At 40.0% G+C, this 26862-nt stretch overlaps 1 protein-coding gene across 13 annotated transcripts in view; it reads left to right on the top strand.

Moving 5' to 3' along the window:
- Positions 1-26862, top strand: part of CASK (calcium/calmodulin dependent serine protein kinase) — a 354148-nt gene that overhangs the window by 282215 nt on the left and 45071 nt on the right. For all 13 annotated transcript variants that reach the window (XM_053202250.1, XM_027053936.2, XM_027053933.2 and 10 more), the window contains 4 exons: positions 7736-7813; positions 10312-10392; positions 18584-18772; positions 26409-26487. In XM_053202250.1, coding sequence (XP_053058225.1) covers positions 7736-7813; positions 10312-10392; positions 18584-18772; positions 26409-26487 — 427 coding nt within the window. The remainder of the gene's footprint in view (positions 1-7735; positions 7814-10311; positions 10393-18583; positions 18773-26408; positions 26488-26862) is intronic.

Here is a 26862-nt window from a genome sequence, read left to right as displayed (position 1 = left end):
GCAAGTCGTTTCACTTCCCATTATCATTGCACAGTGTGAACTTGTGGGCACTCTCGTTATCTGTTTTACTAGGATCACAGGCACATTTCATTACATACCTTGCGGCTAAATAAATATTTGACACTTGAAAACTTGAATTCCTTTCCAGCAGGGGACTTCTTTGGTCCATCTGAAGTAAGTGGTCAGAGGGGGCTTGCTAATGAACCTCAACAGAGTTCCCTGCAGCTCTACAAACCCATTCTTTATTTGGCCCACATCTGCAGTCTATCTGCAAATGTTAAATCTTCTCTCAGCCAATACACATTCTGGTCCTGAGATTGGGTTTTCTCTGTGCTCAAAAGTTCGTGGGACATATAACCCAGCGATAGTGGTTTTATGCAGTTCTCTGTCAACCATTCCATTTTTTTACACGTTGATCTTGCTAAATGCTGCACATAAAGTAGGAGCAAAACAAACACTTCTATTTGAGGACTAGAAATCGGAAGAGAGCAAGACCTAATGGAATATTGTCTTTAAAAAAAAAAAGGAAACTTGGTTCATTGTGTTGAACATAAATACAAAGTGGCATCTTAACTGATCTCGTCTTTAAGTTTGGAAGTACAGTCTCAGGAGAGTTGAATTGATTATTACCACCAACTTTAGACTGCTCTGTTTAAAATGGCCAATCTCAAATAGAGAATTGTGGCCTCCTAACAGAACTGTGCTTCTACTTTCTTAAGACAGAAAGATGAAGCGCGTCCACATAGTTGTGTGTGGTCATATCTGACCCAGTGCCAGAGAGCAGCCTGTCTGAGACAGTGTGAAACAGTCTGTTCCCCTTCCAGCTGTTCACATTTCCTCGTTTTGCTGTGTGTGTGTGTGTGTGTGTGTGTGTGTGTGTGTTTTAATAAAAAGTGCTGAAGTTGGTAACCTTAACTTCATTGGAAAGAGAAAACAGCAACAGATTTGCTCTTGTTTTCTCTCTAGGGATAATTTATGAACATTCTTCCCTCCCTCTGCCTCGTCCTCTACACCTCAGCTTTACAAATACACGCGATATCTTCAAACTCATGGTTGCTGGAGGGTAGGGGTGGGTGTGGAATGGGTGAAATAGTGACGAGGATCAAGGAGTGCACTTGTGATGAGTGCTTGGCAATGTTTGATCACTGTATTGGTACACCTGAAACTAATACAACACTGTAGGTTAACTGGAATTTTTAAAAAGGGCGGGGGGGAGGAAAAAGGGTTTGAAAAATAGGATTCTTGGTATCTTTAAATTTCAGGAAGGCAAATAGCAAAAGGAAATAATATTTTGTCATTCCAATCCACCGTGAACTTAAGCTTCTTGAGCAGGGGTTGGCAAACGACAACCCAAATCCAGGCCAAATCCAGCCAGCCACCTAATTCTGTAAATAAAGTTTTATTGGAACACGGCCATGCCCATTCACCTATGGATTGTTAATGGCTGCCTTTGCATACACAGCTGAGGTTGAGTGGTTGACAGAGCCCTTACCGCCACAAAGCCTGAAATATTTACCATCTGGCCAGGAAATGTGTAGAATTCTAGCATTCTTTAACCGGGCAAAGCTTGCAGTTGATTGGCTAATATCTTTCAAATCCTATTATTTTGTATATTTTTTCCAACAACCTGCAAATAGAGTTTTCTACAGTTTGTTCCCCAAATATTTGCTGATGGTGTCTCCCTGGCATAAGACTTTGTGTGTTACTGAATTCTGATACAAGCCAAGGGAATCTGATATGAGAGAAAGGACAGTGCCTCAGGAGTTCATGGTCCAGTCCCTGCTGCTCTGGCTGCAGAATCCTGAGCATGACACTTCACCTCACTGGACCTCAGCTTGCTCCTTAAAATGGAGGAGCTGAAGAGACAGATTACCTTTAAAAAAAAAAAAAAGTGGAGGAGCCAAATCATGTCAGTCCTCTTCCACCTTGAAAATCTGAAAGTCAGATTGAAACACACACACACACACACACACACACACACACCTTGAAAATCTTGAAAGTCAGTCTTGAAACACACACACACACAGTCAAAATATATTTAATTTTGAGGGAAAGTTCTTAACTATGCAAGAAGGACCAAACATAAGTCATCTGGTTCCTAAAGAAACAAGCTAAGAAATAAGTATTCCCAGTCTGTTTATTTTTTTGTTACTCTGAATTTTTTTTAAATATCTATTTACAGTTCCTAGGCACCAGCTCAAATATGCCTTTATTTTTTAAAGAAACATGTATTAAACATCTCCTGTGTACTCAGCCCCTTTTGGGGTGCTGTTACTAAATGTCAAAGAACTCGAGTCTGGTCATGGAAAAGAGAAAGCAGCCCTTAAACAGCATGTTCCAGAATCCTGTCCCTCAGGCAGCCAGCGCCCTCTTGGCCATCAATGCCCTTGGTGTGGCAGGTGTCCAGAGGTTGGCTCTGTCCCGGACTCTGCATCCCCAGTATACTCTGCAGCTTGCCTCAGCAGCACCTTCTCAGCTCCTGTCCCCACATGCTACCTGACAGCTACTTACTTCCAGGTCCCTTCACTCCATGCAGACAGCCCTCTTGGACAGGGCTCCATCAAGATGGCCACAGCCAGATCACACTGTGAGGCAGTTCCTTGACTCCTGGGAAACACACACACACTCTACATGTGTGGGCTGCCCTGCCACTGGCCTCACCCTGCTGGCAGGGACAGCCCCGGGTGGCCTCCAGCTAGGAAAGAGGCAGGCGTCAGTATCTTTTCACTTGCGACCACAAACACCACCCGTCAAGCTGCCCCAAGGACTCTCTCTCACAAAGGGCTCCTACCCGGTGCACCAAGACAAGCCCCCTAAGTTGCTGTGACTCCACAAGCATCCCTCCAGAGAGTGAGATAGTGAGCTCTCGTTACTGGAACCTCCCGTTTCTGCACACGGTTCCTTTGGAGCATCCACCATCTTCCACTTGGCATGAAGAAGGAGGCAACTCCCTCTGTCTTCCTACCCAACAAGAAGGAAAGGGGGATCAAACACTTGGTCTCCTCATCCTGTGATTCCTACAGACTCCAGGCTTCTGAATAGACAGAACAGGGCATTAGGGTAAGTTGGGGAAGGGCCATTTTGGCTGCCTTTCAGCAAGCCCTAGAGGGATGGTCTGGTGGCTTTCTAGTAGACTTGGTACCACTTACTTCCTATTGGCCTTAGCTCTGGGCTCCAGCTCAAAGTCCAAGACAACAGTTGAAGTCCCAGATTACATAATCCTAGATATTCTTTATAGTAGCTGCAGCCTTCCTTTGTTCTCAAAACCCAGCCACCTCTCACTTGCCCCCACGCCTTCATAAAATTCCACCTAGACTTGAACTTTGAATCCATAAGAATGAGAAGTTGAAAAGCTGCATATTTCTGACTACTGTTTTAAAACACTAATGTTAGGAGCACCTGGGTGGTTCAGTCAGTTGAGCATCTGACTCTTGATTTCAGCTCAGGTCATGATCCCAAGTTCATGGGATCAAGCCTCGCATCAGGCTGAGGTACACTGAGTGTGGAGCCTGCTTGGGATTCTCTCTCTCTGTCTCTCTCTCTCTCTCTCCCTCCCTCCCCCTCCCCCTCTGCCCTGCTCTCATAATCTCCCCCCCCCCACAATAAAATACTAATGTGACATTGCATTAAAGCTTTCCTTCATTCATGACTTTTTATTTACTTGCCTTGCTACATTTCTCAAATGGTTTGTGTTTGTTATGGGTACCCCCAAAATTTTGAGTCTCTAAGGCAAAAACACACTCATGCATGCACATTCATATAGTCCCCACCCTGGGGCTGGCTCACTTAGTGAGTTGATACTGCCTTCCAGTTGATACCACTGAGGACCAGACTACTCTCAGGTACTCAACAGGACCAAGCTGGCATAGGTTTCTGGGCCTTTGGTTATATAAGTCTTTAAAATTTGTGAGTTCTTTGAAGACAAGAACTGTCATCTTTTTCATTTTCATAACCCCAGTAAATAGAAGTGCACTGCCTAAGACACAGTAGGAACTCAATTTGTGGATGGATGCATGGATGGATTAGTCAACAAGGAGTCACTTCTTCCCACTTATGGTGACATAGTGAGTCCCTTGCCTGCCCCTTCCTGCCTCAGTTCTTAGTTGCCCTTTTGGTCAACGAGCAGGCAGTTGAGATTCATGATCTATTCTTTCTTTTTTTTTTTTTTTTTTTAACATTTAGTCATTTTTGAGAGAGAGAGAGAGAGAGAGAACAGGGGAGGAGCAGAGAGAGAGGATCTGGATCTGAAGCAGGCTCCAGGCTCTAGCTGTCAGCACAGAGCCCAACGCAGGGCTCGAACCCACAAACCGTGAGATCATGACCCGAGCCAATGTCAGACACTTAACTGACTGAGCCACCCAGATGCCCCAAATATTCACCATCTATTCTTAGCTGTCCATTGCATCCACTGCGTGCCTGGACTCCTCCAGTCCTGGACTCTCCTAGGGACTGGAGGGGCAAAGGCCCATGCGCACACCTCAGACAGAAGACTCCTTCTTTTCATTCCTTTCTACTATTTCTGCCTTGATAGGAAGCACTCAACCTCTGCCTCATCCCACCACTAGTTCCACCGAACTTTGGGTGAATATGTGATGAACTGGATCAGACCAGTCCAAAGGAAAATTTGGGGAAAATTTGGTCTGAGCACTCTTTTGAAAATGTTGAAATTCCAAGCATCTGTATGCCACCTGTGAAGTTGCTGTAAGGCTAGAACGGTGGTTCTCACTTTATTACTCTGTGCCTCAATTCCTCATCTGTAAAGTGGGAATAATAAGGGTATCAACCTTACAGGGTTGTTTGAGATTAAACAAGGGAATATAAAGAGTTTTGACAAATAACTAGTGTCTAGTAAGTGCTCAATAAAAGTAGCAATTCGGTTTTGTTTTGTTTTAATTTATATAGTTTGAAAGACAGCAGGGTAGGGGCAGAGAGAGAGAGAGAAGAAAAATACCAATTCTTATTGTTGGTACTACTACCGTTACTCTCAAAAGTTAGCACTTGGGCATAAGATTTGCAAATACCAAGGAGTTTATTAAAATATAGATTTCTGGGGTACCTGGGTGGCTCAGTCAGTTGAGCATCTGACTCTCGGCTTTGGCTCGAGGCATGATCTCATGGTTTCACAGGTTCAAGCCCCACATCAGGCTCTGCACTAAACGCAGAGCCTGCTTGGGATTCTCTGTCTCCTCTCTCCCTGCCCCTCGTTTGCTCGTACTGTCTCTATCTCTATCAAAATAAATAAACTTAAAATATAGAGATAGGTAGATAGATTTCTGGACCCCCTTTTCAAATTCTGATGTGGGAGGTCTGGAGTGGGGCCCAGGAATCTCTGTGTTTAACCACTCCAGCTGATGTTGCTGCAAGTGTTCAAGAAACCACACGATGTAAGACCTAGGAAATTTTTGTAACTTCTGGTTCCTTACTTTAGAGGGGTTGTTTTTTTTTTTCTATTTTACATTGCATGGGTGTGTGTGTGTGTGTGTGTGTGTGTATCTCTATAGGCTAGTCTGGGAACCTAACACTATGCATAACATTACTGCTATGGGAAAATACATTCCCAAGTTCCAAATTTCAAAATTTACGGTCTTTAGATATAGAAACCATTCAGAGGATGAAGACTCCACATGTGTATTCTACAGAGATTTGGGTGAACTTTTGTGAACCAGCTGTATATTACTAGTTTCCTAAATGTTAGTACAGTTGACCTCTAAACAGCACAGGGGTTAGAGGACCCAATCCCTGCACAATCAAAAGTCCACGTATAACTTTGGCTCCCCAAATACTTAACTACTAATATATTAGTGTTGACCAAAAGCCTTACCAATAACACACTGTTGATTAACAAATATTTTGTATGTTATATGTATTATATATTGTATTCTTCCCATTAACTAAGCTAGAGAATAGAAAATGTTAAGAAAATCATAAGAGGGGGAGCACCTGGGTGGCTCAGTCAACTCTTGATTTCAGCTCACATCATGATCCCAGGGCCCTGGGATTGAGCCCTGCATCAGGCTCTCCACTGAGCATGGAGACTGCTTGAGATTCTCTATCCCTCTGCCCCTCTCCCACTTAGGCACTGTCTCTCACCCTCTCTCTTGCCCTCTCTCTCTCTCTCACTCTCTCACTCTCACTCTCTCACTCTAAAAAAAAAATAATAAGTCTTTAAAAAAAGAAAATCATAACAGGGGAGGTGTCTGGCTATGTAAGTTAGTAGAGCCTGCCACTTTTGATCTTGAGGTCATGAGTTCTAGCCCCACGTTAAGTGTAGAGATTAATTAATTAAAAGATCCCTTCTCATTTCTAGAGAGCGAGTGAGGGAGAATAGAAAACTTGTCAAGAAACTCCCTGTACCTAACACACTGGCAAATACATACATAGATTTATATAAAATTGTAATATAAGCTCCAGATCTGATGAGGGTACAGGGAGATAGGTACTCAGTGCTAATGGGATTGTAATTGCAGCAACGTTTATACAAATAAGAGAAATACATTTAGAGCACTGTATTGTATTTATTGGAAAAAAAAAAACACAAGGAAACCCTTACAGTTCAAACCTGTGTTGTTCAAGGGCCAGCTGTATAATATTTTAAAGAGAGCATTTTACTAGACTACTTACACTATGCATTTAACCTCTGAGTATCACATGATGCCATCATTTAAAACTGGTCACTGCTTTATCTTCACATTGTTCTCATTAGGCATCTTTGTAATTAAATAATGTACGTATTTATCGTAAGGCATTTTTATGTATGGTATGCCCCAAACACGTAGAAATCATAAGGCTTTGTCTTCTATCAGTATAAACAAACCTAACCGTAACGTGAAAGATGTGTACAGGCAGTATTTGACCTGCACACTAGCATTGTGATGCACAGTAGGAAGGAGGGAAAAAAGAACTACACCAAAACAACCCCAAAAAATCCCCACCTATTTTAGAGAGGTTAGGAAATAGACATGGCAGCCTAGCCAAGATCATTTTTAACTTTTCACCTTTCAAAGCAGACTGTCGAATGAGCCATTTCGTTTAAGGTAGAAATTAATATTTTAATCTTCTACCCTACCGAGATTATTCTTTAAAGAATGAAATCACTTGTCTTCAGAAAGGCAAATTTTGGATCAGTCAGACTTGTGGGGGTTTCAAAATATATTTAGATTCTTTTCAGTGTCTTCTCTTGCTGTGTGAATTTGCAAATTCAAAAGGAAAAAGTCCATGTCCTTGATTTCCTGCTAAAGGATGCCAGCACTGATACTGTTAATAAACAGCCCTAGTAAAACAAGCATAAACCTTTTGTGAGAACATTCCTTCCTATAAGGAGTTGGGTTTGCCCTTTCCCAAGATTTAGATTTCTGTGAAAATTCTTTTAGACGTGTCTTGGCTAGAAAGCATTCTTTCATTTTGTTCTGTATCCATGTTACTGAATGTTGCTTCTGTCAGAGGCGAAAAATACTGCAATTCTGAAATAATGACCAATTTTAAATAAGAAGAGAAATTTCCCCATTGGCAGAATTTGAACCATCTATTTAAAGATGATTTTCTAAAAAGTGACACATAAGACTCCTATTGCACCAAGTTTCATTGAATGAGTAAGAGATTATTGAGAAGACACCACCGAAAATCATCAGCCAGCTTTCGTAAGAGGAAGATATGGTGTAATGAAATGATAAATATGAAGCTCTGAATTTTTGCAAAGAATTATGAGTGTTGATTGGATTTTCTTCTTTGCGTTTAGCTGTATGACAAAATCAACACAAAGTCTTCGCCACAAATCAGGAATCCTCCGAGCGATGCAGTACAGAGAGCCAAAGAGGTAAGTGATCTATCTTGTAAATGTTATCTGGGTGTCCTATTTGCTACCTTTATTGAAAACATTTCTGCTGCACAGTAAGAAGTGGTTTTCTTGGAGTCACAGCTGGACCATTATACTCAGATTTAGTGTTTCTAAGTTTATCACTGAACATTTTACATACAGGAAAGAAAGAAAAGCCTCAGCGGCAACGTTGCCTCGATTTCTAGTTCTGGTTCTGCTATGTAAACTTGAACATGTTAATATATCAATTGTACTTCTCTTTTTTTTATAAGTAAGTTATTTTACTGCACTTGGTAGAAATAGGTTATGAAAATTAGAGTTGCTTTTTTAAGGTGGTAACATTTGGAGGTTAATTAAACATCTATAGCAATTAAGTATACTCAGTTCAGAGAGAAGTCATTTCCGTAAATTGTCAGTGTACATGGCTGTATCCATCACAAACTTTTTTTTTTAACTTTTTGTAAAATTCATTTTTATTTACTCCATACCCAGCATGCGGTTCGATCTCACAACCCCGAGATCAAGAGTTGCACCCCCTACTGCCTAAGCCAGCCAGATGCCCCAACTTTTTTATTATAGAAACATGATAATGCAGAAAGTTTGGATAAATAAAAATCCATCCATAATCCCTTCATCCTAACACGGTAATTTTCACTTTTGTGTATATACTTCCAATCACTACCGTTTGCATATACATTTTATATAGCTGTAATCAAAGCATATCTTTTCTTACCGGACATATTATCATTTTTCCAGTGTTTATAATTGTTCTTCACAAATACAAATTCTAATGATGGCATAAATCTTCTTTGCAATCACTAAATTATAATGAATTAGCAATTCTTCCATTGTTAGACATCTGGGTTTTTTCTTCCACTTTTTGATGTTATAAAAATCTTTATGCAAATTAGCATTTCCCCTTTAAAAAACTATTTTTATAAAGTGAGACTACTAAGTGAAAGGCACGAAAGACCTAATCCATTCCCTATCCATAAGGGATTAAACACAACAAGACCAAGGGGGCGCTGCTGGGCCTGCACATGTGGTCAAGCGCACCAGCCCAGGAGAGCTTCTCTCTGACTTAGGAGACCACACCTCGCTGTGGAAAATGATAGACTGTGAGAATAGCGGGGGACCAGAGAGAACACACAGTTTCATCCTCAAAGCCTAAAATGCACCATGGAGAAGCTGCTTTTCTGCATTAAACAGTACAAAGGAACAGCATAACCAGCACTTGTCAAGGGTTCCTTTAGATAAGAAAGGAATCCTGTAGTATTTGGTCTTTTTTGTTCTTCCCTGAGGAGGTAATGGAATGGCACTTAGGTATGCCAGTGAAACCTAAGCCTTAGGTTAAGTGACCTCTGAATGTTCGTTCCTGCCCCAGTATTAGATTCTCCAAGGTGAGGTGAGACATTCCTCTGGGCAGATGACTTGTGTGCCCCCTGACACCCAGTCCCGTTGAAGCAGTCTTTGATTGGCTCAACTTTGGGAATTTACTACAGTGTGTGTAACTACTCTATGAGGGGCGCCTGGGTGGCTCAGTCAGTTAGCGTCTGACTCTTGGTTTCAGCTCAGGTCATGATCTCATGGTTTGTGGGTTCAAGCCCTGCATTGGGCTCCGCCCTGGCAGCGTAGAGCCTGCTTGGGATTCTCTGTTTCTCTGTCTCTCTCTCTCTCTCAAAATAAAGAAATAAACATTAAAAAAAAATTAACTACTCTGTGAGCCCAACCATCTACAGTTAGAACCACAACAGGTTTACTCTGGGGGCGGGGGTGGTGGGCGGGAAAAAAAGAGGCCCCTGGTCTCACATCACATAGTCAAACTGTACATGGATAGACTGCATCCTGGTGGTAAGATAACTTTTTGAATGGAAAGACAAGTTTTGTGTTCTTGTTGTTGTTTTTAACTGCACTCTTGGATTCCCTGGCAGTGAATCCTGGGAACTATTGGCAGAGGCATGGTTTTCTCTGATAAGTGTGGAGAATGATTCTGCCAGGCTGCAAGGAAGATAACTTGAGTGTTTCTGTTTTTTAAAAGGTTTTTATTTGAGCCTGTGTCATTTTAATCTTTCTAAAAGGAAAGACTGTTTTGTTAATATTTTTTAAAAGCTGCTATTAACTTTTATTACAGATTCATTTTGGTAGTGAGTTTGGAAAAAGATTTGTAGACATATTTTCCCATTAAGTTAATTAAGTTACTTACACCTGTAGTAAATCTGTATAGTGGACATGTCATTTTGTTTTGTATTTTTCAATAACCTTTTCAGTTACAGTTAGGTAATGTAGTCAGAGAAATTATAGCGATTTGTTTTATTTTTTATTACCATCAACAGAGTCCTTTTATGTTAATAATCTTTATTAGTACAGCGATGAGTTTTTTCCAAACTAACTGTTTTGCCTGCCATAAAAATCTATTCATAATTTTTCATTGAAAAGAATCCTCGATTTTCTAATGCTGGCATCCTATTTATACTATTGCCATCTTGCTTATTTTTTAGGTATTGGAAGAAATTTCATGTTACCCTGAGAATAATGACGCAAAGGAGCTAAAGCGTATTTTAACACAACCTCATTTCATGGTGAGTGACAAACTTCCGTACAAATAAAACCTCGCTTTCAGAAGAAGTTTTTAATCTCCTAAAATGTAGCCGTCTCCATCAGATATGTCGTTACACGTTAAGATCCTTTTTGTTTACTTTGTGTCCCAGTCCTAAAGATGCCATTCCTGAGGTAGCTCCTCAAGGACTGTGTGGTCGTCACACAAGGGGTTTGCTTCCTGCCTGGATGGTTCTTAAGTCACTGGAACTGTTTCTGTTACTTAAACTACAGAGAACTCAAGTTGGAGACAGTTTTCACTAATAAAAAATTCTCTGAACCTAGGTGGTTTATTGGAAGAATACCATCTCTGGACAATGCAGAACTCTTGCACTTTCTTCAGGCATTTCTACCATAAGGGAAGTGGAGACAGCACGTGCAGTTAGCCAGTCATGATAATGCTAAACAGTTAAACAGAACTCAAAATAGATGGAGATACCTTTCTGTGGAAGTAGGTCCAGAGTTGTCTACTTAACTTCAGTTCAAAAGCATGATCACAAATAGAAATTCATGTTGAATATAACATTTTTAAAACATCGGGACACCTGGGTGGCTCAGTCAGTTAAGCGTCCGACTTCGGCTCAGGTCATAATCTCACAGTCTGTGGGTTTGAGTCCCGCGTCGGGCTCTGTGCTGACAGCTCAGAGCCTGGAGCCTGCTTTGGATTCTGTGTCTCCCTCTCTCTGCCCCTCCCCTGCTCACGCTCTCTCTCTCTCTCTCTCTCTCTCTCTCTCTCTGTCTCTCTCTCTCTTAAAAATAAATAAACATTAAAAAAAAACATTATTCATATCAGGGGCACCTGGGTGGCTCAGTCAGTAGAGCATGTGACTCTTGATCTTGGGGTTGTGAGTTTGAGCCCTACGCTAGGGGTAGGGATCATTTAAATAAATAAATAAAACTTAAAGAAATTAAAAAGAAAAAAACATTAGCCACATCAGTATATGTGGGATATATGCAAAGAGTGGAAAATACAGGTGATTACCCCTTGGGAGAAAATGTGACTTAATAACTATGTTGTTTAAAAAAAAAAAAGGGGGGGGTGTCGGGGTGGCTCAGTCGGTTAAGCGGCCGACTTCGGCTCAGGTCACGATCTCACGGTCCGTGAATTCGAGCCCCGCGTCAGGCTCTGTGCTGACAGCTCAGAGTCTGGAGCCTGTTTCGGATTCTGTGCCTCCCTCTCTCTCTGACCTTCCCCCATTCATGCTCTGTCTTCTCTCTATCAAAAATGAATAAACGTTAAAAAAAAAAAACAGACTATGTTCTTATTACTACTATTGAGGTGATACTATTTATTTATTTATTTATTCATTCATTTAGACTGGGGGAGAGAGATTGCAAGTGGGTGAGGGACAGGGAGAAGGAGAGAAAATCCCAAGCAGGCTCCACACTCAGCTTGGAATCCAACGCAGGGCTCGATCTCATGAACTCTGAGATCATGACCTGAGCCAAAATCAAGAGTTAGACACTTAACCAACTGAGCCACCCAGGTCCCCCTGAGGTGATACTTTTAAAGTAACATTAGCACTATAACAGGTATATCAGTTAAGGTGAGTTTTGCTGTACATGGTACTTTATGATACAGTGTTTTTAAAACTTTAGCACAGCCATTGAAATAGAAATTTCTCCTCAAAGTGACCACTTAGAAGTAATTACCATATCCACCCTAACTCTCCCACCACGCATTGAAGGCTGAAGTCAAGTATAATCCTTGAGAATATTTCACCTGATTCCCCTATGACATCAGCTCTCTCCAGTGAGTGACAGGAAATCAGGTTCTGCACCTGCAGGTGAATGAATTCTTACAACTTCGGTGTGTGAACATAGGACGTGGCTCAAATCCTGCCTCTGGCATCAAAATCTCTCCTAACACCTCTGCAGGCCACATCGACATTTCTCTTCTGTAATTCCTTCTGCACTTGATTGTGTTCACCTGGGGAACATTCTAATACGTGCCGGCCTGCCAGAGCAGGTCCCTTCAGCAACGAATGAGCACAGCTCAGCTCAGCTTTGTTGTCCTCACTGAACTTGTGATCTCATTTAATGGTTGTTATTAACTGTTTTATAGACCAGGAAAATGAAGAGAATACATACCTTAGTAGTATCCTCAAGCTTGAGAGATCACAAATATTAGGACTTAATTACCCTTAATATTGTTCCTGATGGTTTCACAAATGTAGGCCATGTTTCCCCAGATCGTGATTAATTCTCCTTTTGTGACATCATGTCTTATGTCGTGTAAAAGTGGTGAGAGCTCTGGGTTCAGCCTTGATGCCGTAGCCCTGTGAATTCTGACTCCCTGAGCCAAACTCACGGAGTTGGAATAATCACGTAGGTGTACATTACCATGCTTAGCACAGTGCCTGATGTATGCTTCATGTCTAATAAATGCTCACTAATGAATATTAGTCGTTTACTCCCTGGTGTCTTATCATGTGTAGGGTACATAGTAAGTCCTCAGCAAAATATTGAATAGATTACGAACTTGCCCATTTGCAGACTGGTTAGCCTTGCCCCAACGGACTGTCCTGTGCTGTGCAAGTGCTTCTCATAGGTAGAAACCTGTAGGTTTTGAACAGACATGTCTGTCTATAAGTTGCTAAGTAACCTGTTCAAGTCATAGAACAAGGGGCACCTGGGTGGCTCAGTGGGTTAAGCGTCTGACTCTTGACTTCAGCTCAGGTCATGATCTCAGTTTGTGAGCCCCACATCAGACTCCATGCTGACAGTGCAGAGCCTGCTTGGGATTCTCTCTCTCTTTCTCTCTTTCTTTCTCTCTCTCTTTCTCTCTCTCTCTCTCTGCCCCTCCCATGCCCTCTCTCTCTCTCTCTCTCAATACATAAAATTTTAAAAATTTTTAAAAATTAATAGAATGAAGTTAGAACCATATGATACCAGTAGATCTTTCAGATTTGACATAAGCCAAATAAAGAAATTAACATATGCCTAAATAAGCTTTTTTTAAGATTAAGTTGTTTTGTTTTGTTTTTTCAAAATCATTAAAGGTCAGATTAACCCCATGTCTCACAACTTACTCACCTTTGAGGCCTTGATTTATTTTGCTTTTCTGAAGTCAGAGAGAAGTTAATATATGCATTGCTATTAGCAAACATTTTCAAAATAATAAATCTTTTAATTTCTGAAAACCTAGCTAGATGCTGAAAAAACATTTTCATTCATTCATCAAATATGTAAATGCCTACTCTGTGCAGGCGTCAAGCTCGGCACTAAGGACAGTGGTGAATAGGACAAACAAGGTCCCTGCCCTCATGGAATGTCTATTGTAGTGGGGATGGGGTGCAGGATGGATAGGTGGGCTGGAGACATACAGTAAACAAGTAAACTAACAAGATGGGGGCACCTGGGTGGCTCAGTCGGTTAAGCGTCCGACTTCGGCTCAGGTCATGATCTCACGGTCCGTGAGTTCGAGGCCCGCATCGGGCTCTGTGCTGACAGCTCGGAGCCTGGAGCCTGTTTCAGATTCTGTGTCTCCCTCTCTCTCTGACCCCCGCCCCCATTCATGCTCTGTCTCTCTCTGTCTCAAAAGTAAATAAACGTTAAAAAAATTAAACTAACAAGATAATTTCATATCATGATAATAACTATGAAGAAAAAGAAAGGATAGTGGGGCAGAGGTGATAGTAAAGTGGGAGGTACTTCAGGCAGTCAGGGGAAAGCCCCTCTGAGGAGTTAATACATGGGCTAAGAATTGTTACCTGAAAGAACCAGCTTTCTGAACACCCAAGCGTGGGGAAGAGTAAATGCAAAGGCCCAGAGCAGGAAGGAGCTTTGCAAGATCAAAGTATAGAAGTAAGGCTATCGTGGCTGGGATATAGCAAATGAGGGAAATAATGGTGTAAGAAGAGCTAGGAGAGGTTGGCAGAGGCCAGGCCAAGTTAGGGTCTTCCAGGCTGTGGTAAGGAGTCTGGATTTTCTCCTGATTGCGGTAGGGCAGTACTGAGTGACTGCAAGCAGGAAAATGTGATCAGATCCACACTTGAAAGATCCCTGTGGCTGACGTGCAGAAAATGGATTCTGGTGGGGATGAGAGTTAAAAGAGGGAGGCCAGTTGGGAGCCTGTGTGAGTGGTGGTAGGGGCTTGGAGAAGGAGGGGCTGGTGGAAAATGGGCAGACTGGGATTCATCAGTGGAGATGGTTAGACAGGACAGGACTTGCTGATGGTTGGGATGTGAGGGAGTATGGCTAACCCCATTTTACAGTTCACACAGGAAATTGTGCCCTAGAAAGGTAACGAGGCTTGCTTGAGGTCGCTCACCTAGTAAGCAGCCTCGGTGAAGTTCAAAACCCAGATCTTGCTGGCTCCAGAGCTCATGCTGTCAAAGTTGTTTGACCTGTAATGAGGACCCATTTTCCTATAAACATAACTTGAGCTCCCTGGTTATTCCCAAATAAGCATATGTTTAGATAATATCCCATGTGGGAGATAGAGTTCTGAGCTATATATACTATGTTAAATAAACTTGTACTGCTGGAGCTTTTTTGTCTTGTAAGCATTTTAAAGTCATGGTTTCAGGGCGCCTGGGTGGCTTGGTCGGTTAGGCGTCCAACTTCGGCTCAGGTCATGATCCCACAGTCCGTGAGTTTGAGCCCCTCGTCGGGTTCTGTGCTGACAGCTCAGAGCCTGGAGCCTGTTTCGGATTCTGTGTCTCCCTCTCTCTCTGCCCCTCCCCTGTTCATGCTCTGTCTCTCTCTGTCTCAAAAATAAATAAACGTTAAAAAAAAAAAAATTTTAAGTCATGGTTTCAAAGTCTTGTGTTTTTTTTTTTAGTTTTTTTTTTACATTTATTTTTGAGAGAAACAGCGTGAGTGGGGGAAGGGCAGAGAGAGAAGGAGACACAGAATCTGAAGCAGCCTCCAGGCTCTGAGCTGTTAGCACAGAGCCCAACGCAGGGCTCCAACCCATGAATCGCGAAATCATGACCTGAGCCGAAGTCAGACGCTAAACCAACTGAGCCACCAGGAGCCCCAAATCTTGGTATTTTTAAGGAAATATTAATAGCTTAAAGGAAAATACTTTAATACTTGTAATGTGTTTTTATTATACCAAGGTTTTGGTTTTGGAGTTATTCTTAGCATAGTTATAATTTCACATTTATTCAGTTATCTGGTTTTTTCTTTGCTTTCTGATCATTAAGACATAAGTGTTTAACATGGAATTACCTGACACTTAAAAATACAGATACTTGTGGGGTGCCTGGGTGACTTGGTCGGTTGAGCATCTGACTTCATCTCAGGTCATGATCTCATGGTTCATGAGTTCAACCCCGCGTTAGGCTCTGTGCTGACAGCTCAAAGCCCACTTCAGATCTACTATCCCCCTTTCTCTCTGCCCTTTCCCCACTTGCACTCTGCATTCCCTCTCAAAAATAAATAAATCTTAAAAAAAATTAATTAAATAAAAATACAGATACTTGTGAATATTTGCACTAATTAAAGAATTAAAAAGGAATAGATGTAAATTATTTTTTAAAGTCTGTATTCTATCTTTAGAGGTCATGATAAAAAAATCACACCTAATCCCTTTTTCGGTTATTCCATCTGAAAGACTTTTTTACAACAGACTGGATCATTTGCTTATTGCAGTTGTTAAAAATACAAAACATTTAAGGATAAAGACAAATATTAATAGACTAGAAAGTTAATGAAGTTAATGCTTTTTTTTTTTTTAAAGAAATAGGATCTAGAACAGAAGATTTTAAAAGCAAATTTGTATCCTACTTTCCCAAAACCAAGGTGATTAAAATCACCTTAGGTGGTGGGGTGTTTGTGTGGCTCAGTCAGTTAAGCGAACTTTTAAAAACATCACTTTAGGTTATCATGATTTTTTTTATTAAGTGGTCCATTGTGTAATTTGTAATTAAGAAGCCAGAGGAACCACTCTTCAAACATAAAATCCATATTTTTCCTACTCATTTTAAAGTAGACTTTTTTCCACCGTAGTCTGAAGTTGTTAGCTGTCTTGTCCATGACCTTCCTACAGTACAAAAAGTGAAGGGATTTCTTTCCTATTACACAATTCTTGGGTAATTAAAAATAACAGCTATTTCAGCTTAGTAACTGCCAGTTCCTCGATTATACCGCATAACATATTTGAAGAAAAATATTCGAACTTAGACCACCCTATTATTTTATTTTGCATATTCTTTTTTTAATGGCAATCTATAAGGGGCCCCTTTTTCTCTGTTTACATATACACTAGAACTTTAGGGTGAGTTTTATTTTGTGGTGGCAGTCTTTACAGTGGCAAATCGTGGTTCATAGCAAGTATCACCTTATTTGGTGACATAATTTGAGTATTCTTCAATTAAAGTTCTATTTGGACATTATTTTGTGATTGTGAAACTTCTCCTTCCCTAAATATGCTAAATACAAGTGTTTGCTTGTGTGATTTAAAAAGATGAATAGAAATCATTTGCAAATACACTAAATACAAGTGTTTGCTTGTGTGATTTAAAAGGATGAATAGAAATCATTTGCAAAGAGCAGCATAAACACTTTCTCCAACCATGTAGCACATTCTCCTGATGAAAGCTTTGTTCTCTATTTACCAGGCTATATATCCTGGAGTCAGTCATACACAGCATTGTTTTTTTAAAATTCACTAATTATGGAAGATACATCTATAGTTGATATGATGAACCTAATATTAGAAGATGAAGTTTTTCAGTTTGTCTATTAGTGATTTTTGCTTTCTTCCCTAACTATTAGTCTCTTAAGTGGCCACAATTAACCTGGGAAAAGAGGGATTTGCCCACATAGCACAACGACCACACTTGGGCCTGGGGTACCAGTGCAGGGTGTAGTCAGGGCAGTGGTCAGGAAGCCAAGGTCAAGCTATGCACTGCTTAGTGCCCCTCACCCAGACCCCAGTTTAGACCAGCCCTCTGAGATCTTGGAACAATCTGCCATTTTTATTAGAAACCCACATGCAGGGGTGCCTGGGTGGCTCGGTCAGTTAAGTGTCCGACTTCAGCTCAGGTCATGGTCTCACGGTTCGTGAGTTCAAGCCCAACATTGGGCTCTGTGCTGACAGCTCAGAGCCTGGAGCCTGCTTCGGATTCTGTGCCTCCCTCTCTCTCCGCCCCTCCCCTGCTCACTCTCTGTCTCTCTCCCTCAAAAATAAATAAACATTTTAAAAAAATTTTTAAAAAGAAACCCAAATGCATACCTTGCTCCAAGCATACGTTCTGTTGATGACAGATCAATACCACCTTCTTTACGATTTTACTGCATTGTTACCTTTTTATTTTTGCTTTGTCTGCATGCCTTTCAAATTAAAATAGCCAAGTCATGACTTTCATAAGCTTTTTAATTAAATAACTTAATTTGAGATGCTAAGGGTTATACTTTTAAAGCCATTATAATTGCATTTCATTATCTCCGGATATTTCATTACCACACAGATCACAGATTAAAATAGAACCAAGTTTATAGTTAGCACACAAGAAAATACAATCTGTGTAAAGCTCCAAACATACTGACATTCAGCCGTAAAATTCTCTTTGAAGTAGAAATGTTCAAATATTCATGGTCATTAAAAACTTTTTTATGAGGACACAGAAAGTACAGAAAGTGGAAGATTATCCTTTTCTAGGGGGGAAAAAAGGGATTTTTATTATCCAGTTTCACTGAGATGACATATGCAGATATCAATACAAGGAAATCACTTTTTCTATGTTTAAAGGCTTTGCAAAAACATTCATAATAATAACTATCAACTTATTTTTCATTTGGGCAAGTGCTCTAAAAAATCAAAATAATAAAAGCATTGCATAGATTTAGACTTGAGCTCCACATCATATGTGTTATTTGGAAAATTACATTTTTTTCAGGTACACTTGTGTGTGTTTTCATTTTTTTTTTTTTTTTTTTGACAAAGTCATGTGTTATAAATCATCTTCATCCTTTGGGTTATATAAAGGAGTTACTGGATAATGCCATCCGGAAAGACATTTGCTCAATACACCAATTATTGCTTTGTGTCTTTTTAAATTTGTTTCCATTTTAAGCCCTAGCCCAAATTTGCCACCTCTGTTTACAGATGATTCTTTCTACTCAGTTGTTTGGAATTGTGTCACGTCAGTCTTTATTTGAAATAACACATTTCTGCCGGACTAGGACTGTTATTAATATTTTACTTTCTTCACCAAATACCAGGCCTTACTTCAGACTCACGACGTAGTGGCACATGAAGTTTACAGCGATGAGGCATTGAGGGTCACACCTCCTCCCACCTCTCCCTATTTAAATGGTGATTCTCCAGAAAGTGCAAACGGAGATATGGATATGGAGAATGTGACCAGAGTCCGCCTGGTCCAGTTCCAAAAGAACACAGATGAGCCCATGGTAAGTAGGAAAAGAAAGTCTTCTAGACTTTAAAATCCCAGCCCGAGTTAGGGCACCCCACCTCAATCTACACTACCAGGAGGTAGGGAGGGAAGGAGGGCAGGGGTAGTTTTAAAGCCATCCATTTCTAGCTCCTACACTACCGCCTCCAAACCCACACCCAGAATTGTTCCATCTGACCCCATGCCCAAGGCCTCTTCCCACCTGTCCTTCCACAGACACTCTTGTGCTTCGCCAAAGAACAACATACCTGGTCTGTTACTCCAGCAAAAAACCTCTGGGGCACAATTTGAAATATTGGGGTTGGAAAAGTGAATGTCTAATGACATTGTGAAAAGATCTTTTATAAGATCTTTTGCCTTCGAGAAAATCAGAGGAAGGCTACTTTGGAAGGCATTCAAAGAATCGAGTGATGTGGCTAAAATAACATTCCTTCCATCCACATCTACATATTTAATACAAATTCATGTTCTCAGCATGCAGGAACAGCATCAGGGTAAGATTAATGCTGAACCTGCCTCGTTCTCACAGAATCTTCATAGATGGGGAAGATCAAGGAAAGGCTCCTTGGTGTCAACCGAACAAAACAGGGCCTGGCGTGGGAGGGCAGAGTGAGACCATCCAGGCAAACCATGGAGCATGTGCGGAAGCCCAGTAGTCAGAAAGGCTCATACCATAGTTTGAGAATGGAAAGAAGGCACCACGGCTCGAGTGTAGACAACAGTGCGTGGCCAGACTAGGACACACCAGTGTTGAAGGACACATTAAGGATTCTGTTCTTTATATCAGAGATAGTGGGAGGCTGTTGGAGAGTTTCAGGCAGGGAGAGAAGACCAGATTTTCAGTTTAGAAAGACTCCCTGTGGAGAATGGATTAGCAAAGGAGGAGGACGAGACAGGTTGTAGAGAGGCCAGTGGAGAGGTGACTGCCTCAGGACTGGGGAGAGTGGATGGAACTGGGGGCTAGAGGCACAGATACCAAATGGAAGGAAGTGAACAGATTTAACAAAAAGAGTAAAATCAATAGACCTGGATGACAGATTGCCAATGGGGACTGAAGGAGAAGCAGTCACCAAGGATGTCCCTTAAGCTTTAGGTTTTCGCAACCAGATGGACAATGATGCCACCCACTGAGATAAGGACTATTGGAAAAGTTCCATGTTTTGGAGAGGAATCCTATCTTTGGGGGGGAGGGGGCGGAGAAAAGGCATTCAAACTTACACGTTCATCTTTTCCTCAGAGCATAGAAAAGGGATATTGGGATATAGAAAAACAAATTCCCTACTTAAGAAAGTTGCCCAGCTGCTTTGCAGGTTAAAGGAAGAGCTACCAAACAGTGATTCTGTGACTGCAATTTCCAGAGAGCCCTTAACTCTAGATGTCTCCAGTTGTAATTCTCACTTAGTGATCTTTGCCGCTTTTCCTGTATTATCCCAGTGCTTGCAGCAGCCCAGGGACATGCCAGTCACTTCACCCCTTTTTGGTGCCATCCAAACAACCCTTTGGCTTAAGGCCCAGGCAGTAACAGCTTTTGGGTGCCTTGGGCAAATCTCTTCAAGTTTGTTCATAGTTTGCTTAGCAATTATTGCCAAAAGCATACTTGGCCAAATGACCCCCAAGATCCCACCCAGCTCCACAAGTCTAATATCCATTTATTCATTATATATAGTCATTCACCCATTTAGCAAATGTTTATTAAGTGCCTACTATGTGAAGATCACTGTATTGGATGCCAGTGATGTAGTGGCAGATAAGACACAGCCCCTTCCCAGAACTTACTTTCCACGGGGCTACTGACGTTAAACGGGTAAATATGCAGTTTAGCACAGTTTGTTGAACAACAGTTACGAGAGAGCTATAGAAGAGCGAAGGCTGTGACAGAGAGGCAGGAAGAAGGGGTGATGTTCAGCCACGCCAAGCAAACAGGAAGAAGGAAAGGACCAGAAGAAGGAGGTCCAGGTGTCTTGTGATCATCATGTTCCAAAGCAGCCCAATGACGTGTGTTTGATCTTTTGTATGGTGGCTGACTACCTAAAAACATAGGCTGAGTAAGAGTATCCCTGAGTTAGTTTTTTCAGGAAGCATAAAATGGCCTTGAGTCTCACCAAGAGTCTCCTTAAAGAAGCCCTTCTCTGTTCTTTGATCCTAGTGAAGGTGTGTATTCTCCTTTTGACTGGTTGCCATAAAAAATGGGAATCATTTTATGTAAAATAGATATTCTCAACAGTGGAGTACAAATCTGTTACACTTAATACAGCTTCATTTGCTGGCTTAATTTTCTTATCAAAAGCATTATATTACTGTGCAGCATATACCTATGTGATCTTTTTTGCTTTTTGGACCTTCTATAATGTGTCCAACTATGCTAGATTCACCCTGCAAGGGTGATACACTCCCATTACGCTCTTGTTTTCCCATTTGAAACTCTCCTTGAAATTACTTTTCAGTCGATTGAGACTCCCTTAGTTGCAGGTGATAAAGACCAAACTTGAACTAGCTTAGACAACAGGGGAAAGGCTTATGTAAACAAGGAAAGGCCAGGAGTCTACCCCAAGCTGGTGTAGGTTCACGAGTAGGCACCCAGCCCAGGTGGACCAATCCCTTCCCTGGAATTTGGGAACTTGCGAACAGAGAGATGAGTCAGTTCCTCTCTGCAAAGAAAGGTTCGGGGCAGGCAAAATAATAAATGTTGTTAACTCTACTTGGTCCCCTAATCATGAGAGACCCTGTCTTGTCTCACCACTATTGTATATTCACTGATGAATAGTCTCATTCATTATGTGCCTAACAGAGTGCCTGCCACATAACAGGATCATGGTAATGTTGGTTGAAAGAATACATTAATTTATTCATTTCAAGGATGGAACCCCCTTCATACTATCATTTCCCTTATGAAGTTAGATTTGAGTTACATATTAACTTATAACATTCTTCCAGGAGCACCTCTCTTGGTAACCATACATGCTTAATGAATATCCAAGTTGGAAATGAAACTTGAACATTACAGTTGAATGTTGGGACTAGAAACATTTGATATACCAGTTCTTCACATTGCTTGCCCACCACTTCTAAGAACTGCAAAGTAGGAACCAAGCAAAGTTATATTCTGTGGAATTGTACAAATTCAGAATCTAAATTATAAAGCCTCAAATATGTTTTCCAACAGAGTGTTATTCTCCAATGAAGAAGATAAGATAGTCCTCCTACCCTTAATCATTTTAAATTCAAGACCAGTTTTCACCAAGGGAGCTTGTTAAAAATATAGATTTCTGGGCTCCATTCCAGACTTCCTTAATCTAAATCCAAAGAGTGAATTTAAAAGGCAGTATTATTTAAAAGGTCCCCATGTGACTTTTAGGATCAGCCAGGTCTAGTACCAAAAAAATATGCTTATGCAAGTTTATCTTATAATAGAGAATAATGGGAAAACAAAAAGTAATCTCCATAGACTAGTAGTCTGGCATTAAATATGTGGAGCTTCTGCTTCTGGCCAAGGTGGAGTAACAAGGACCAGATTTACCCTCTCACCTGAAATAACCAAAAAAAAATTTAAAAACAGACAAAAATTACATGAAAGAACTGTTTTCAAGACATTGGACATCAGGCAACAAAGGATAATGATCCCTAAGAAACAGGAAGCAAATGGGGTGAGCCTTATGATTTCCCGACCTTACTGACTTGAGGGAGTTTCCAGGCCACAACACAGAAGGGGAGAACTGAGGCAGAGCATGCAGACACCCTGAATTGAGGAGACAGAGCTGAGAATCCGAGGAGACCTAGGCACCTAAAGTTTATAGGACAGAGGACTGAAGAGGAGAGAGCTGCACAGAGAGAGAACTCCAGAGATCTGTAGATGATCCCCCTGAAGTATTTGTTTAAGTTATGATTAGTGCATTTATGAAAGGAAACTACCCAGAACCAAGGAAAAACCATCCAAGAGGATTAGAGGGAACAGTACCCAACACTCACTGCCTGTTAACCACCAGCTGGACTGGAAATATGAATTCATGGTACATTGTATGGAGTGCTCAGGAAGATCTTGTCTCAGTAATGAGGAATAATTAGCCCTAGGTTCAGAATTTCTCAAGACCTGCCTAACAAATCATGAAAGCAAGACCCAAAAGATCAAATTAATTGACCCAAGTAACTGAACTATATCCCAGAACAAAGCCTAAGAATATTTATAGGAATAAAAAACGTCTAGCATGCAGCAAGATAAAATTCACTATGTCTGGCATTGAGTCAAAGATTACTAGGCAGGTAGAGAAGGGGGGAAATGGGACCTATAAGTGGAGAATAATCAATCGAAACAGAACTGACAAAGATACTAGAATTAGCAGAAAAATACACTATAGGATTAATGGCAGATTAGACATTTGAGAAGAAAAGATTAGTGAACTCAAAGACATAGCAATAGAAACTATCCAAAATGAAACACAGAAAAAGAATTTTTTTTTAATGGAAAGGCATCACTGAGCTCTGGGACAACTTCAGGCAGCCTAACATATGGCTAATTTGACTCTATGAAGGAGGAGAGAGTGAGGAAGAAAGGATATTTGAAGAAATAATGGATGAAAATATTCCAAGCTTGATTAAAACTATAAATCTGCAGGCGCAAGACCACAATGAACCCCAAACCCAAGAAACCTGAAGAAAACCACATCAAGGTACATCTTAAACGGTTTAAGAAACCATAATAAATAGAAGATCTTGAAAACAGAGATAAAAAAGAAATGTTACATAGAGAGGAACAAAGATAAGGATGGCATCAGACTTACCAGAAACAATACAATTGACCAGTGTCTTTACTGAAAGACAAAACAAAATTGCTCAACGTAGGATTCTAAACCCAGCAAAGGTATGTTTCAGAAACTAAGGGCAAACCAAAACCATTTTCAGACATACCACAACTGAAAGAATTCATTAGACCTACAGGATAAGAAATGTCAAAGGACATCCTTATTGTTTAAATCTCTTTAAAAGATAATTAGCAGTTTAAGCAAAAATAAAGGCACCATGTTTGGGGGTTATTATATGTAAAAGTAAAATGTATAACAGCACAAAGGTCAGGAGAAAGGAAGTAGAAGTATACTGTTAAAAAGTTCTCATACTATATGTGATATTGTATAATATCACTGAAGATGGACTGTGAAAAGTTAAAGATGTACACCATAAACCCTAAAGCAACCACTAAAACAACAAAACCGAATTATAGCTAGTCAGACAACACGAGAGAGAAAATAGAATAAAAATAAGCTAATGCAAAAGAAGGCAGAAAAAGAGGAAAAAGGGAACATGGAACAGATGGAACAAATAGAAATTAAATATCAAGAAGATATATTTATACCTGACTGAATCAATAATCCTGTGAAATGCAAATAGTCTAAATTGCCCAAATTAAGAAGCAAAGATTCTCAGATGGGGCGGGGGATGGGGCAGACCCAATTATATATTGCCTGCAAGAAATGCTTTATACATAAAGACAAATAGTTTTGAAGTGAAAGAATGTAAGAAGCTCTATTATGATGTCATTAATCAAAAGGAAGCTGGAGTAGCTATATTAATATCAAAGTATAATTCTCAGACCACACTGTGATTAAATTTGAAATGAATAACAGAAAGACTTCTGGAAAACTCCCCAAGCATTTGAAAACTAAATAACACAATTCTAAATGACCCATGGATCAAAGGAAAAATCAAAAGGGAAATTAAAAAGTATTTTGAAGTGAATGAAAATGAAACAACATACCAGAATTTCTGGGATGTTGCTAACTCTGTACTTACAGAGAAATGTGTAGCACTAAACACCTATATTAGAAAAGAAGTATCTTAAATGACCTCAGCTTCTACCTTAAGAAACTAGAACAAAAAAGAGCAAATTAGGGGCACCTGGGTGGCTCAGTTGGTTAAGTGACAGGCTCTTGGTTTCAGCTCAGGTCATGATCTCACAGTTCGTGAGTTTGAGCCCTACATCAGGCTCCATGCTGACAGTGCAGAGCCTGCTTGGGATTCATTTTCTCTCTCTCTCTCTCTCTCTCTCTCTCTCTCTCTCTCTCTCTCTCTCTCTCTCAAATTAATTTTTTTGAAAAAGAACAAACTAAATCCAAAGTGGGTGAAAGAAAAGAAATAGTAAAGATCGAAGTGGATGTTAAATAGAAAACAGCATAGAGAAAAATCAATAAAACAAGCTATTTCTTTGAGAAGATCAGACTGATCAGGAAAAAGAAGACACTAATTACCAATATCATGCACAAAAAAAGTGACATTATTACAGAATCTACAGACAAAAAAAATTACGGAAATCTTATAAACAACTTTATGACAAGAAATTCAACAACTTAGATGAAATGGACCAATTCCGTAGAAGACCGAAACACCCCAAAGCTCACTTAAGAAGGAATACACTGAATTGCCCTACTTTATTTAAAAATTGAATTTGTAGTTAAAAACCATTCCTCGAAGAAAACTCCAAGATGGCATTACTGGTAAAATCTACCAAACATATGATAAAGAAGTAATACCAATTCTACACAAATTTTCCCCAAAATATTGAAAAGGAAGGGATTCTCCCCAAATCATCATCATCATCATCATCGTTATAATTAGGTGGCTACCATTTTTATCCTGATACCAAAACCAGATAAAGACATTACAAGAAAAGAAAACTACAGACTGGTATCCCTCATGAATATAGACGCAAAAATTCTAACCAAATTCATACCTTAACAAAAGAAGAATACATCATGACCAACTGGAGACTAACCTAGGGATACAGCTCACTTCTAATAGCCAAAAGCTAGGGAAAAAATTCTGTCCATGAATGGATAAACAAAATGATATATCCATACAATGGAATATTCAGCAAAGACAAAGAATGAACTATTGATACATACAACAATATAACTGAATCTCACATTGTGAATTTTTGAAAAGCAACAAAAAAGAATGCATACAGTATGAGGGACCATAGAGTAGGGATAAGGAGTAAAAGGATGGGAGTAGATTATCAGTGGGCACAAGGAAACTTTTAGGGGTGATGGTTATACATATGTATAGATATATCTAGGTATATCTATATGTGTATATATATAGATATATGGGCACAAGGAAACTTAGGGATATATATATATATATATATATATATATATACACATACACTCCATCATATGTATATATATATACACACACACACACACTCCTCAGCATAGTAATGAGTGTGTGTGTGTGTGTGTGTGTGTATATATGTGTGTATATATATATATATATATATATATCCCTTAACCATTACTATGTATATATACTCAGTATAGTAATGGTTTCACATATGTATACATATGTCAAACCTCTCAAATTGTACACCTTGTGTGTCAATTATACATTGCTTTTATTGAAAAGCTTTTAAAAATGACTAGCAATGTGGAAAATAATTATAAGTAGAAAACTAAAATCACAAAATAAAATATATGTATTACTATTATTATAGCAATCAAAATACCAAAAACAACATTTTTGTTGGTGGTTTTTTCCTTCATTTTCCAAATTTTCTTGAATGTTTTCCTAACTTTTATAAATAAAATTATCTACAGTGAAACCACATAAAAAGGAATGGTAATTCTATTTTACTTAACTTTTTACAGGGAATCACTTTAAAAATGAATGAACTAAATCATTGTATTGTTGCAAGAATTATGCACGGGGGCATGATTCACAGGCAAGGTAAGTTCTGTATGTGATTCTTTCCCTCCCTAACCTTTTTTCCTGCAGCCTAGTGGAGAAGGTATTTTTTTTTTGTGATCCATATAAAAGATCTGTTTAATCTGTGGTCCCCATAAATGATCTATTTAAGTTATCTGTCTTTGGTTTTTATCACCATTGGCCTCCATTTGTTCATATGCATCTCTGCATACTCCAGCCTGTGGATAAGGCAGGGAGGGCATATTATAGTTCTGTTGCCGGAATATCTCTGAATCACTGTTTGGATCCTGACTTAGGAAAGACCCTGGGGGATAAAGCAAAGTATCATACCTGGCCCCAGGATACATGGAAGGCATCTATTTTGGGACATACATACATACATTCATTCATTCATTC

The sequence above is a fragment of the Acinonyx jubatus genome, chromosome X (assembly GCF_027475565.1).
Source record: "Acinonyx jubatus isolate Ajub_Pintada_27869175 chromosome X, VMU_Ajub_asm_v1.0, whole genome shotgun sequence".
NCBI classification, from domain to species: Eukaryota; Metazoa; Chordata; class Mammalia; order Carnivora; family Felidae; genus Acinonyx; species Acinonyx jubatus.
Note: the sequence above shows the minus strand (reverse complement) of the source record. Positions and strands in the feature narration are given on the sequence as shown.